The sequence below is a fragment of the Belonocnema kinseyi genome, chromosome 9 (assembly GCF_010883055.1).
Source record: "Belonocnema kinseyi isolate 2016_QV_RU_SX_M_011 chromosome 9, B_treatae_v1, whole genome shotgun sequence".
Lineage (NCBI taxonomy): Eukaryota > Metazoa > Arthropoda > Insecta > Hymenoptera > Cynipidae > Belonocnema > Belonocnema kinseyi.
The window spans coordinates 586,616-600,391 of NC_046665.1; the positions used below are offsets into that span (position 1 = coordinate 586,616).

The 13,776-nt window shown below is 36.2% G+C and overlaps 1 protein-coding gene across 6 annotated transcripts in view; it reads right to left on the bottom strand.

The window, feature by feature from the left end:
- LOC117180366 (threonine aspartase 1-like) overlaps positions 1-13,776 on the bottom strand; it is a 277,126-nt gene that overhangs the window by 109,662 nt on the left and 153,688 nt on the right. The window contains exon 1 of one of the 6 annotated variants that reach the window (XM_033372833.1): positions 477-678. The exons of the other annotated variants lie outside the window; for them this stretch is intronic. Within the exon in view, the coding sequence (XP_033228724.1) occupies positions 477-488 (12 nt within the window). The 5' untranslated portion in view covers positions 489-678. Of the gene's footprint in view, positions 1-476; positions 679-13,776 lie in introns of those variants that run through there. 6 annotated transcript variants of the gene reach the window in all.

Below are 13,776 nucleotides of genomic sequence, written 5' to 3' on the forward strand. Positions count from 1 at the left end.
CCACCACCAAGTAAGTGTGTGGAGGGTGTGTAAAGGAATAAAGAAGGTGTAAGAAAAATGTAAACCCTTAGGGGACACATTAGAAGCTTCCACTGAACTTAACCTACATACGTTCCATAATCCCGATTTGAAAATTGTCATTTGAATTGATCGAGTTATCATTATTATTGTAAATAAGCCTTTTTCCCTCGCGAACCACCCCCTCTAGTACTTTTTGCCATTAAACTAGCTAAATTTAAAAAGAATTCTAAGGTGTTCTATCCCTGAGACACGTAACGTATAGTTAGTCGATAATGAAGCGATCATTTAAATTCTTGAATACAGTTAATTCAACTATGGATACGTTTTCCTGGGCTTCCCACATGGAGAAAGGTTAAGAGTCATTCTTGGTGATTTCAGGGGGGGGGGGGCATTCTGTTTTCATCATTCACCTCGTTTTATGTACAGGAGGGGAATAAAGGAAGTCGTTGTTTTACCTGGAGCATCATTCACGCTGGTTACAGATGCAACTGTTGGTTGTTCACCGAGGGTTGAATGTGGATGAGATTCCCGCATGCCAAATCCTGTACCAAGTGCGATTCGAATCTCACCGCCCTAGATTCGTCGCATAATTCTCTTGGGCATAAGGGCCCTGAAGTCTTTCCCCACACGGTGACCAGCAAAGGAAAAAAGTTTGCCTAACATGACAACAAAAAACACTCACGGGATCTTGTTTCCGACTCAAAACTGAGCTATAATAGCGTCAGCAAAAAATCTAAACTGCTTATTTTTAAAAGAAATCTTAAAAATATAACCTATTTAGTTCCCATACATCGATACGGTATTTCCAGTGAGCAGTATGATTTCAGATAGACAAATAAACGTATGCAAATACAAAATTATAATAGGTAAATGAATGATTTTTTTCTTTGAATGTCATTTTTGATATAGAATTAACTGAGATCGCTAAACCTTAATCTCAGTTGAATAAAGATATCGCGAAAACTACACAAGTCCACTTTAACACTGAAACACTTTTATGCAAAGTCCGTATTTCTTAATAAATTATTTATTGTTTATATAAGTAAGATAAAAATAAAATTATATTCGGTTTTATGATAAGCTATTTAAATTACGAAAAACAAAAAGACAACACAAATTAATGAATTCTTTGGTATACGTTCATTATCGCGGTACATTCAGTGAGCGATACGACAGTGATAAAAATTAAAAGTAAAATTTTATTTCCATTCATTAAGACTCATGAGAACAAAGACGAGAGATGTAAATGATACTAATGTTAAGTTGTATCAATCTTTTCAAAACACATCCTTAGAATTTAAGTTGTCTAATTTTTGATAATAAACATCCTATAACAATGTTTTACATTAATATTGACGTTTTTAATCTTTATCATTTACATCGCTCACTAAGTGTACCACGATGATGCACGCATACAAAAAAATCATTAGTTTGAGTTGTCGTTTTTTTCGTCATTTAAATAGTTTATCGTAAAACTAAATATAATTTTCTTTGTATTTGAAATCAAATGTGAGCGCAGCGGGTAGATTAAAAAAAATGTTAATGATGTTTTGTACGATCAAAACACAACCTACTCATCCTTTCGAAAAGTGATTGATAAGAAATTTGCAGATCTTTTTCAAATGCACATTTTTTGTCTACTCATCTTTTACCGTATTTTTCACAGTTTGACCGAAAAATTTAATTTTTGTATTTTCTATTATTTTTTATGCTGTAAAAATGTGAATTTTCGATTTTTCAAGAAAATTGACAAAGTTGTTATGATACTATTGTGAGGCATTTAAAAAGCAAAATTTGTCTTCCCTTGACTATTTTTCATATCGTGGGTTGCTTGGCTGAAATTTTCATTTTCGCTTATTTTTAAAAATTTTGAAAATGCTATATCTCTGGACCTTAACTTAAGACACTACAAGAGTGTTCCAAAGGCCAAGCTAATAGAATCATTTTTTCACAATTTAACGTGCTCAAATACACAGAAATACAGGCACATTCGTAAATCTACCTTCTCCGATGAGAATATAAAAACCATTCGAATTATATTTTTGAACAGAAAATGCAGTTATGTCGTTGTCCCAGGAGGCTGAAGATATGTGTCTGTATTTATATACTCATAACTTAATTTACTTAATATAATTTTTTATTTGCATACATACTGCACTTTGAAAATACCATAACAATCTATGGGGACTAAATAGGTTAGATTTTTCAAGATTTCTCGTAAAAATAAGCAGTTTGGATTTTCCATCGACGGTATTTTAACTCCGTTTTAATCACAAACAAGATCCCGTAATTGGTTTTTGTCGTCGTTTTAGGCTAACTTTTTATCTGTTCTGGACCACCGTGTCCGTGCGCCATGACATTGCTACAACGCAGAAGAAACATCTTGATCCCCTGTGCAAGAAGGGAAAATTTGTTACTTGACATTAAACCAATAACTCTTTTATTATTTCAATGAATTCGCAGATCTGGCTTTTTAAGTCGAGTCTATCACGTACTCGGGCCACTTTCCGAAAATGCTCAGTCATGTTACTGTATTTCTTTTAATTTTAAGTAGTGTCTTTTTCTTTCTTTAATGGAAGATTTAGATATTTAAATTTTCTTTTACGTTAAAAAAACGACATCATTCAGGAACAATTGCCCTACAAGCACAATTATGTCTAGGAAAGGAGCAGAATAGTGGAATACCCAATAGGAGAAACTCCGTAAAAAGAAAAGAGCGTTGTGCTAGAGAGCAAATTGAAACTAAAAATTCCTTCAGGCAGGGACATCTGTAAGACGGCCCAATATAAATACAATAAAAATATAAGGAAGTATAAGAAGGAAGATTCGAGGGGCTTCGGCAAGGAGTCAAAAGACATTTCGGAAACAGCGAGGCCTCAAGAGATCCTAGCAAAAAATTCGGAAGTTCGCCTTGGGCAAATAATACTAAGTAATGACGAGTTTTCCAAAGATGAAGAAACCACGCTGAACCACCTGATAAAAGTTCACTTAATGGGTTTTTAGCGAATACGAATCGACTAAGATGAGGAAGGTTGGGCCTAAGAGTTGCTGAAGGCCGATTATAATACCGTTAACAAGGTCGTTGACAAAAAAAGGTGGAATTGGCCGTAGGGACCTTGTGTTCTTTTAAATCACCAGGGGCGAATCGAAAATATCCAGTGTTTTTACAAACATGCATGGATATCGTTTTCCCTCAACTGTAGCAATTATTTAGGGCAAGCCTTGCTTTAAAACACCTGCTATCGGCACCAAGGGATGTTAGATCGGCCTTCATTTCCAAATATAAAAAGGAAAGGTACGCTGCTGCAAAATATTTCCCCCTGATCAGCTTAATGTCTTTCTCCTGAAGACGTTATACAAGCTGGTCGAGAGATATATCAGGGATGAGGTGCTTTTAACCTACATTCTGCCATGCCAAAATTGGAGTAGCAGCTATCGCAAAAGGGGTATGCTGTGAGCACGTTCTTGGATGAAGAAAGTGCCTTCAGCAACACAACTTCAGAAGTCATATGTCAAGATGCTTTAAGCTGTGCTGTATCAGACCACATAGTAAGCTGGATAGGAAGAATGCTACGCCGAATGAGACTCGAAAACAGATGGGGCGAAGGCCTAGTTAAGGGAATAGCGCCAAGGGGGTGGCCTCCAGGGGAGTGCCCTGTCGCCCCTGTTTTAGTGCACGGTAGTGGAAGGCCTCCTCTCTCGAATTGAGAAAATCGAAGAAAACTGTATGGGTAGAAACAATGTGCTCTTTCATATTTTGAGATAAAAAAGTTATTTTTTTAAATACCTTCTATTAGGAAATGGACTCGCGGTTTTGTACTGGTCAACGAAAGTCAAATATACAAAGCAAGAAGAACTCACGGTCACTTGCGGACGATGCCTTTCTCGAAGACCTAGAGCACAGCCTCAAAATACAAAAAAACATACATAAAGGACACTGTGTTTACCGGCTGTCCTGAATTTACCCGAACGATCATCGCTAGCTTATAGCCTAATCTAACCGGGACTTATTTTCCTTGGATTTCCGATAAAAATCCCAACTATCTCACAAATCTGAAACATACGTAAGAGAAAGCGATTCTTTTGGTCACGTGACCAGATTCCTATCTGACCCTCACTTTTTTATTTCCTATCTTATTTTTACATATAATTATATAAATTTACGACCAGACCCGCCATTCTTAGTGCTTCTTGTTTCGTATCCCAAATTTTTAACTCTATGTGACCTTTCGTGTGACAATAAGTTGGAAAATAAAAAAAGTGGCGGTAAGGGGCCGTTTACATATTACGTAACCAGCCAGGGGGGAAAGAGGAGGGCGATTTGTTACAAAGTGTTACATGGAGGGAGGGTTCATCAACTGCGTTACGTAACGTCGATTTTACGATTTTATGCGACAATCGATTCAAATTTGAGCGCAATAATAAATAAAAATTGTATAAACTAATCATTCTGAGTTTGAAATTATTATTGTAGAAAACATCAGACAGTAATACTTGAATATTCTATAAGTGATATTAGGAGCCACGAAGTTTGAAACTTTGTAAAATAGCCAAATCAAGATTTGTTACGTTACCGGGGGGGTGGGGATACGTTTTGTTACGTTGCGTTACAACCGGGGAGGGGGGTTCAAAATTGGTTGAAACTGCGTTACGTAAATGTGAACGGCCTCTACGGTAGGAACCTGATCACGTGACCCACTCATCACATGGCCTTAAGTTCTTTTTTATTTGTATGCTTATGACGTATTACATTCAACTTTTGGATGTGGAGGAGAGCCTCTGGGTAGGTGAGGGGTTAAAGGCCTAAGATGCTTGCATGGCTCTACTCTGCTGTCCGTAAACCAAGACTTACACATCCAGCCATAAGCTGGTGGCCACGCGTAGAATGCAAACTATGCAGGACATGCTGCGACGATTAAAAACTCTAACGTTTAGGGTTTGTCGGGACCAATGAGGACTACGCCCACATTGGCAATAGGCTTCATGCTCTGTGAATAATAATTCTGTCAATGGCAAAAGTAAATAGGTGCACTCGGGGGACTAGGCACACCAGGCTCCCAAGTCATATGAGCACACTGCCGATTATAGAGATGAGGCAAGATAAATAACAAGACGCATCAGCTTCACCCAAGCTTTCCGTGTCTGCATTTCAAGCAGGGATGTGTGTAAGGTAAATGGGTTTTAAATCTCCAAGGATGAATTTCCTAAGAAAAATTTTCAAGAGGAAATCTGGTTTACAGATAGCTCTAGGGGAAAAGGAGGGTCAGGAATAGGATTTGGCGCTCCTTCGCTGTGCTGAAATATTAATAGAAGAAAACGCTGCTGGCAGTCATAGTAAGATCTGCTCGGACAGCCAAGCAACAATAACTGCAGTATGGAAACCAGGCATAACATATACGTTACCCTGTCACACGTGCATCAAGGACAACGAAAAAGCGGACTAGCTGTCAAAACGCAGCGCAGCAAGGAAATTCATAGGACCGGAACTGATATTGGGACAAGCGTCTTGATGCATCGAGATGAACATCAAAACTGGATCCGACCAACGTAGCGGGAATACTGAGAATAAATCCAGGATTGACGACAGGCAAAATTCATCCTGAACTACACAGATTCTCAGTGGGCTTGACCACTTGAACTATCATATGCACAAACAAGGCTATAACCCGACGTATAACCTGTTTGCTGTGATTGATATACTAGGCTTCACTAAGAGATCTGAAATCAACTACTAAGAGCGAATAGTTAAGGGTGTGGCACAATAGGCTTTATAGCTTGAGCGCCAAGAAGGCTATAAAGGGCTTCCGGCCCGTTTTAAAAATAACTATAAATTACCTAGGTCATGCCAAAAATTGAAGTTGAGGTAGAAAATTCTAGAAATTCTTGATTTTTTAAACTTCTCACGTTGTATATATTATCTTTAAATAATTCTACTGCTCGTCTTAATAAACTGAATCTAAATTTGAATAAAATAAATCTCTTCAAATGGAAATACGAAAGCTGGGGAAATTACCAACAACATCTTGTTCGTGATTGCCAAGGATTATTTATCCCTTCATAATGTTGATAATAAGGGATTTAATCATCTAATGAAAACTACTGTGCCGCTATACAAAGTACCTGAAAGAAAAGCGATTACGAAAAAAATCGAAAAAAACATGAGTATCTGTCAGAGTGCGTTAAGCAGAAGTTCAATGGGATTAAACATTTTTTAATAACTTGCGATATCTGGACCGACATCAACAACACCATAAGTTTTTTTTTGGGAAAGGCGACTAAAAGAAGAATTACAAAACAAATGATTACAAGAAAAATAAAAAAAGGTTCAAATCAGATTTGGAACGATTTTTCCCCTAAAAATTGGTAAAATTCCCGGTCAAAAAAATAAATTCATGCTCATTTCCTGGTTTTTCTTGGTCTTATAAAATTCTAGGTCATTTCCCGGTCCAGCGGCCACCCTGAAATAGGAATATATAAGCTCATTACGATTATGAAAATGATTTTTTCTAATGGAATTTAGGTCTCGAGACAATAGCACGATTTTTCGAGCTAATCGCTCACGTGTTAATGTGTATACGTATTTCTGCATTCAACATTCTAATAATAAATTAGTTAATTGCTTTAGTCGTGCGCAAGTTAATTTCGAGTTAATTAATTCGTTCAATTTCCTGATTCTCGATCTCATTTTCCTTTATCTCTAGCACTTCAGGCACCATACGATGCTTCACTCCTTTTGTTAAAATGTTAATAATTTAACTAATGCCAAGCTAACCTCAATGACCTCTTTAAACCGATCATTCCGTAGGATAGTAACGCAATTGCTCTAGATAAGTTTCGACGTTATATAAACTATTCTACCTGGCGTAGAACTCTACAAAGGCTCTGGATACGAGTACATTTCGTCATCAATACTCACCACGATTAGCGGGGTAGCAAGATTCTTGTTACTTGTTACCAATGAGCCTACTGCACAATTTTATATGTAAATCTTGTACAGAGTGTAAGGGCTACGATTTAAACTTCTACTATTAAAAGCGAGTCCAAAATCATTGTTTTTGAACTTATATTCTATGGCGATTATTGATTAGGATGTAACGTAAAATAAAAATGGTCGAAAATAAAAAGGCCTGGGGGCCGCAAAGACAAAATAGTTCCAAAACCTCCAAAAAAAGGATTTTTTCAAATTTGCTTCACACATATGAGTCGTATCGAAAAAAACCGTTGCAATTGTTGTAGATGATGTCAAAACACATATTTTATATTCAGGAAGTTTTTTGACGGAAGCAACCATTTTCGAGAAAAATGAGAACAATGAGTAAAAAAGGTAATTTTTTGTTATAAGCGCATCTGTTCTTAATCTTCCTGATTGGAGAATCCCTAGAAAAACATTAAATAACATTCCCGTTCTATAAAATATCATCAATTTCGGTTTTGTGTTATTATTTAAAATTTCCGGAATTCATTTCCTAAATAATTATGTGAGTATCTCAAGCGTTCATATTGCTCTTTGGTAGTTTTCTTATTAACTACCTAGGACCCACCTCGAGGAGGTTCCTTCATTTATAGTTCTATCCTACACCAATTCAATCTACTAAACCATGCGAGTGTAATCTAATTAGGTTATCACTTCTAAGTGAGTTTGAATTGCCATTTGGTTTTAAAAGACGACATCAACTTTCTCGATTCTATAGTAGCCCTAATAAATCGATGTCTTTGTCCTTCAGTGACTGATCCGATGGCTTAAGTAATTAACTTTACTGTTTTTTCGACCGCTTGCGTATGACACGGAACCTTTTTTAAATCGACTGCTGTTTCACCTTGCTGATCAACCGTGATTTTAAGCTCGTCTGATATTAAGTGTGGTAAGATTGGTTTCTCTGTGAATTCAACTTCGTCCCAGTCTATGAGATTCATATAATCTGCAGCCTCAAAGTTTAATTTTGACACAACAATGAATCGCATAGCTGGCTTAGGTTTTGGCTTTTTCAGCCTCCTGTACCTTTGAAATTCAGAAGTTCCTATCGCTGGTAGTGCTTGCGTCTTAACAGTTCCTCTGAATTTCAGAATGAGATTTCGGACCTTATGCCGTCCTTCCAGTCTTTTATTAGTGATCATCGACAAAAGAATGTTTTTCGGGTTTCCGAAAAAGATTTTTTTTATTGGATCATCTACTACTGCCTTTAAATCATCGGGTAAGTTCCTGGTCAGACGATTAAATTAAAGAAATACCTTTCACCATTTTACATGGAGTTGCGGACATTAATCGTAAGCCACATTGGAGTGTATAATCTGCAAGGAAAGACAACCAGAGCTAGTAGGAGCTTCAAAACACGGTTGGCCGTAGTAAGAAATCTTTCATGGTCAACAATCCTGGGATAAGATCGGACAAATTTTTTGGGGATTTTCCTGTGACTACAGGCGTCCATATCTCTCTCAAGTGCCGTTGATCAGTACTCAGACGCTTTCCCTATAGGCCCTGAAAGCGATTTCGGGCCCGAAGTCTTACCATCCCAACTTTCGAAGAGATGACGAAAAGAAAGCTCATTACCATGCAGTTGGCATCTCGACCTCTGCAAAGGTCTCTGTAGCAACACTTCAATCCTCTTATTAATTCCATGCACCCACCCAGTATTCACAGCAGCACCGTCGCGGATAATCAGTCGAAAATTTCTAGATCGCATGTAGGACCATCTGAATCAGTTCTCATTAAGTATACATATAAAGAAGTGCAATATGTTCCTATCTAATACTCGTGATCTTATTAGACCTAGCTTTCACTTTGGAGAAAAAATTCGACCTCTTTTTAACCATTTTTTTTCATTTTTTTCCGAAAATGGTTGCTTAAATCAAAAAACTTTGTCAACATAAATAGTATATTACATAGCAAGATGAGCACCGTGTTTTCATAGTGAGGGCAGTGTTTTCGGAATAATTGGCAGGCGAGGGCCGAAGGCCCGACACTATCACGAGTTCCGAAAATATTGCCTGAGCCATGAAGACGGCTCTCCTCCATAACATGTACTGTATTTTTTTTTTTTTTTTGCTAGAGACGCGCTAAATGAAAAGCGCCTTCTGATGGTAGAAGATTGAACGTGATCTCTCTCTTCAAATCGGCGAATCAAGCGCATGTAAAGGCATTATAAAGGAGATGTAGAATTTGCCCATTCTTACATTTACATACTTACATTTTAAGATATTTACATTTTAAAACATTTTGGATGATTTTGGGATCGTAAAAACAACTTTAAACAAACAAAGAAAACATAGCTGTCGGAGCTGTCACTTCACATTTCGTCAGCTACCACCATTTTGTATTCCTCGCTATGCGACGGCGCATGCTCCTACATTTTGTTTCGAGTATATAATGTTGGACCTGACACCCTAACACCACTATTCTACTGCCAGGTCCAACATTATATATGCAGGTTCTCGCAAGCCGATTAAAACGAGAGAGTTAAGGTTCAATATACAAGCAGAAGAACACGCTAATTTTGTGCGACTACCACAAAAAGATGTATTTTCACATTCCAAAATTTTGACCACTGCTGGGCTAAAATTATTTTTGATTTTTATGAAACTTCACACAGAATTTTTTACAGTAAATAGGAAAATAATGGCGCCCCAGGTTCTTTTATGTTCAAAAATTTGTATTTTCGCTACACAATTAATTTTCGCCCTGCTTCCCATTTCCAACCTCTGCCAACGCGGTTAATATCTGACACTTATCACCTAATTATTTATAATATTTAAATTTTCGCTTATATTTACTTCCTCTCTTCTTTACCATTATTCTCTCGCCATTCCTGTTCCTCCTTCTTTCTCCTCTTCTCCATCCCACCCCACATCCCCTTTACCCATGCAAGCGCCCTTTTATTTTCTATTTTATGCAGTGAAACCTCTACGCTTCTCTCACTCCTTTCCATTTCTTCACAATCTTCCAGCCAGTGCTTCACGCTGGCCTACCCCTACCCGAACAATTTACACATTTTCTTCCCCCTAGAAAAACGGAACCTATTAAAACCCTCCATGTAATCACAACTCATCGTCGCTATAAGCTACTGACTCCATTTCTCCCCTTTCTGCCCCAAATTCAGCTTTCTTTTCCTTGGCATAATCCATTCATAATTTCCATTGAACCTTGAACCTCTCACTCTCTCCATTTCTTCAGCCTTTTCTCTCTCCATGCCGTTCTTCTTCACCATCTCATACACATTTCTTCCCTCCTTATGCATCCTTCTCACTCCCTCCCTCTGCAGCACATTCCTTCTAAAATTACTTTCTCTTTCAAACTCTATCTTCTCCTCTCCACCCCTGTTCTCCTTCTTCCACCAACACTTTCTAACTAAACTTGTGGCTACCATATTATGTATTTCCTCTTCAGAGACTGCCTACACCTCTCGTTTGTCTACCAGCTTACAGTATATTTTTATTTTTATTAGGTTCATCTCCGTTCCTCTACGTTCAGCTTACATGCAGTCTGGCACTTGAAGTATCTTTTTCGTATACATAAATGTTTTATGGGGTTTCAAGTAAGCTCCTACAACATTTGTCAGGCATAAGTTCTTGATTTCGAAAATCCCTTTTTCCAATTTTCCCATCGCATTATAATACTAGAATTAAGGTGATATAAATGTAAAGAAGATTTGTAAATCAATTTCTTATGCTATAAACGAATTCCAAATCGTTTCGAACTTTACGGAGCTTCCTTCTCAAGTTCATATAATTCAGTGCTTCACAAAAACAATCAGTATATCCAAATTAGTTTCTATGAATATTTTTAAGACTTTTTATAGATTTCTTTCACAATAATTATCGAACTTTTTAATTTCAAGCTCACTTTATTAAAAAATACGGATAGTTTTTATAATTACACCTGAATAATTTTACATGTTTTGAAAATGACATAAAACTCTGTTCAGTTATTCCTTATATCCGCTGTTCTTCCACTAGTTCCATAAACATTAAAAACATTATTTTCTCCCGTGTGGAAGAAATACCGTTTATACAATCCTTAATAATACTATGAGTTGTTGAAAGTAACTGAAAAAGTTCTTGCTTAATTCTAAGATTGAATCAGTTTGAAGTCACTAATTTTCAGTAAAAAGCCTTACTGAATTGAATCATTTACGTATTGATCAGTGATTTAAATTTAAAGAGTATAAATGCAGAAAACACGAAAAACGCGTTGTCAAATCTTTAATAATAATAATAATAATTATTATTATTATTATAACGATGGAAGGAGCCACAATTGATGCTCAAACGCAACCTAATGATGATCCAATCACATAACACCCTCCACAAGCAGACACCTTAATTCCACCAAAGGTTCAGTAACCAAGAAAGCAATTAAAATGGACATACCATATGATCAAAGACGTTATGAATCTAGCAGACGATAAACGCCCAATATCTGTAAATTCATCAGATTTCTTTTCGACTGTTGAACTAGCTGCCATAAAAATAGAAATAGAACATCAGCTTCATATTGATGAACTCCTCTTGCAACATGTGGACAACGTAGAAGTAATTAAAGCTGAAGTTGTACGTGCGAGGAAAAGTGTACATCAAGTACAGAATTCACTAGAACCACATCCGGACTTTAACAACAATGAAGTGGACAGCGAACTTCCAGAAAAAACTACAGAACCTTCAGCAGACTTTCGGTCATTCTTTACTAGATTTCAGACACATAGAACCAACACAAAGACATTCGCTGTCCAAAATAAACATCACAAATAACCTGCGTGCACTAATAAAACACCTGAACAGCAAGGTTTTACCTATGCATTTGAACGCAAAACAAACATTGAGGCCAGCAATGTTGGCAGAGATTATAGTCTCCCAACGGCAGGAGTTCATGGCCTCACTACTAGAGTGCGTTGTTACAAGCGAAATAGTGCAAGAAGGCAATAAAATACAACATTTCTGGCAGATGATAGAAAATTTTATCGTAAACTGAGTGTAAGGCAAAACAACTAGCAAGACACAGAAGTCCCTCAATTGGAATATATGACCAACTACTGGTAGTGGTTTGGAAAAAACTTACAGAAGAAATTTGTATACTGCGTGGTCCAACTAAAGAAAGCAAGAGCAAAGTATAACCCTGAAATGGAGCTGACTAACATCACATCTTCATATGTTTCGGCGGTTCTAAAAAGGACAAGTAACTGGAAAGCTTCAATTTCGGACATGGTGCAGAACATGGTGCAGAAGTATTCTATTAAAATTTTGCCTTCTATGACAGGTGGATGAATGAACCAGGGGAGACTCCCTCCTCGTAAACATTCGAGTAAGAAGTCATGATAATTAAAAGAGACCTGGTACCGGTATTGCAATCAATTTATAGAGTGCATTAGTCCCACGCTATCCCCACTTATTAACCGATGGCGCGCGCAATCAATCGTATGTTCGAATGATTTCGTGTATTATCCCTTAGCTCTACCTGGCTCCATAATTTTTAAATGATCTTACTACTATTGCAATTTTTATGAAACGTCAATTCTTACGGATAACTTTACAAAAATTTCTCTATCAAGTGCCAATAATAACATCCAGGTAACAAAACAATTCAATTATATTTTCTAAGCTTATTTGTAACAAAATTTCGATTTTTTCATGTTCACAATTTTAAATAATTTATCTCATGAAATTTCACAATATTTTTATTATCAAGAAATTTTTCTTTTTTTAACAGAATAATTAATTGAGAATTAAAACCTGAGAAGATGGTTCTTTCAAATTTTACAACTTAAGTCGACCGTAGTGAACTTTTCTTCCTGATGAGGAGTGTTATACTCTCGAAACGTAGAAAGTTATATCTTCAATAGAGGATCTAACATCTATGCCTTCAATTTTTTTTGTCTGAAGTGAGTCTACTCTACAAAAAAAACACTATCCAATATATAAACAACTCAGACGAAAAAACACCGACATCATATCAACAACATCGATTTGCAATAAGTATATTTATACTGTTTGACATAATATAAGATTAATTTTTTAAGTTCATAGGTCGAAACTTTTATTATGTTCTTCAAAGAAATCAAACCACAATACCCTGATTTATTTAGGGACGTGAAAGATATTATTAATTTGAATTAAAATATTTAAAATTTATAGCTAGAGAAGAATTATTAGTTAATTGTCGAGGATATGGTTTATTGCCAAAAAATATTACAAATGCTACGAACAATGTTAAGAATCTACATTTATTTAGTTCTTCTGCTAAGAATCATGTCAACTTGATGGTAGATTCTTTAGAACGTCGTTTATTGAATCACGAGATTGAAGACTTAAACTTTCACTTAGAATTCTTTGAAAATACTTTTAAACAATACTAAGATCAAGTTAAGAAATGTTTTACTTTCTAATATTAATACCATTATTTAACAAAATTAATATAATAATGTTTCAAATGTTTCACAACCAAAAGAACGTCTCAATTAAAAGTTCGAAAATTTTAGTTCGCAATGGCGGAATCGAGCAGATTAACAATAATAAACGTAAAGAAAAAATTAATGAAGGTTTTAAGGACCCTTTGATCATGAATTTGAGCAATGTTACAATTCCGGACGAAATAAACGACGTTCTAAGATTGGGTGAAAAATGTAGTTCATCGTTTGTCACAAGTAAACAGAACAATAATTTCAATACGAGGGTGGATTGATAAGTTTCCGGCCTGACCAAGAAAAACAACGTTTTTAAGAATTTTTTTTTTCTATTTCTCAACATAATCTCCTCCAAGGCTGATAC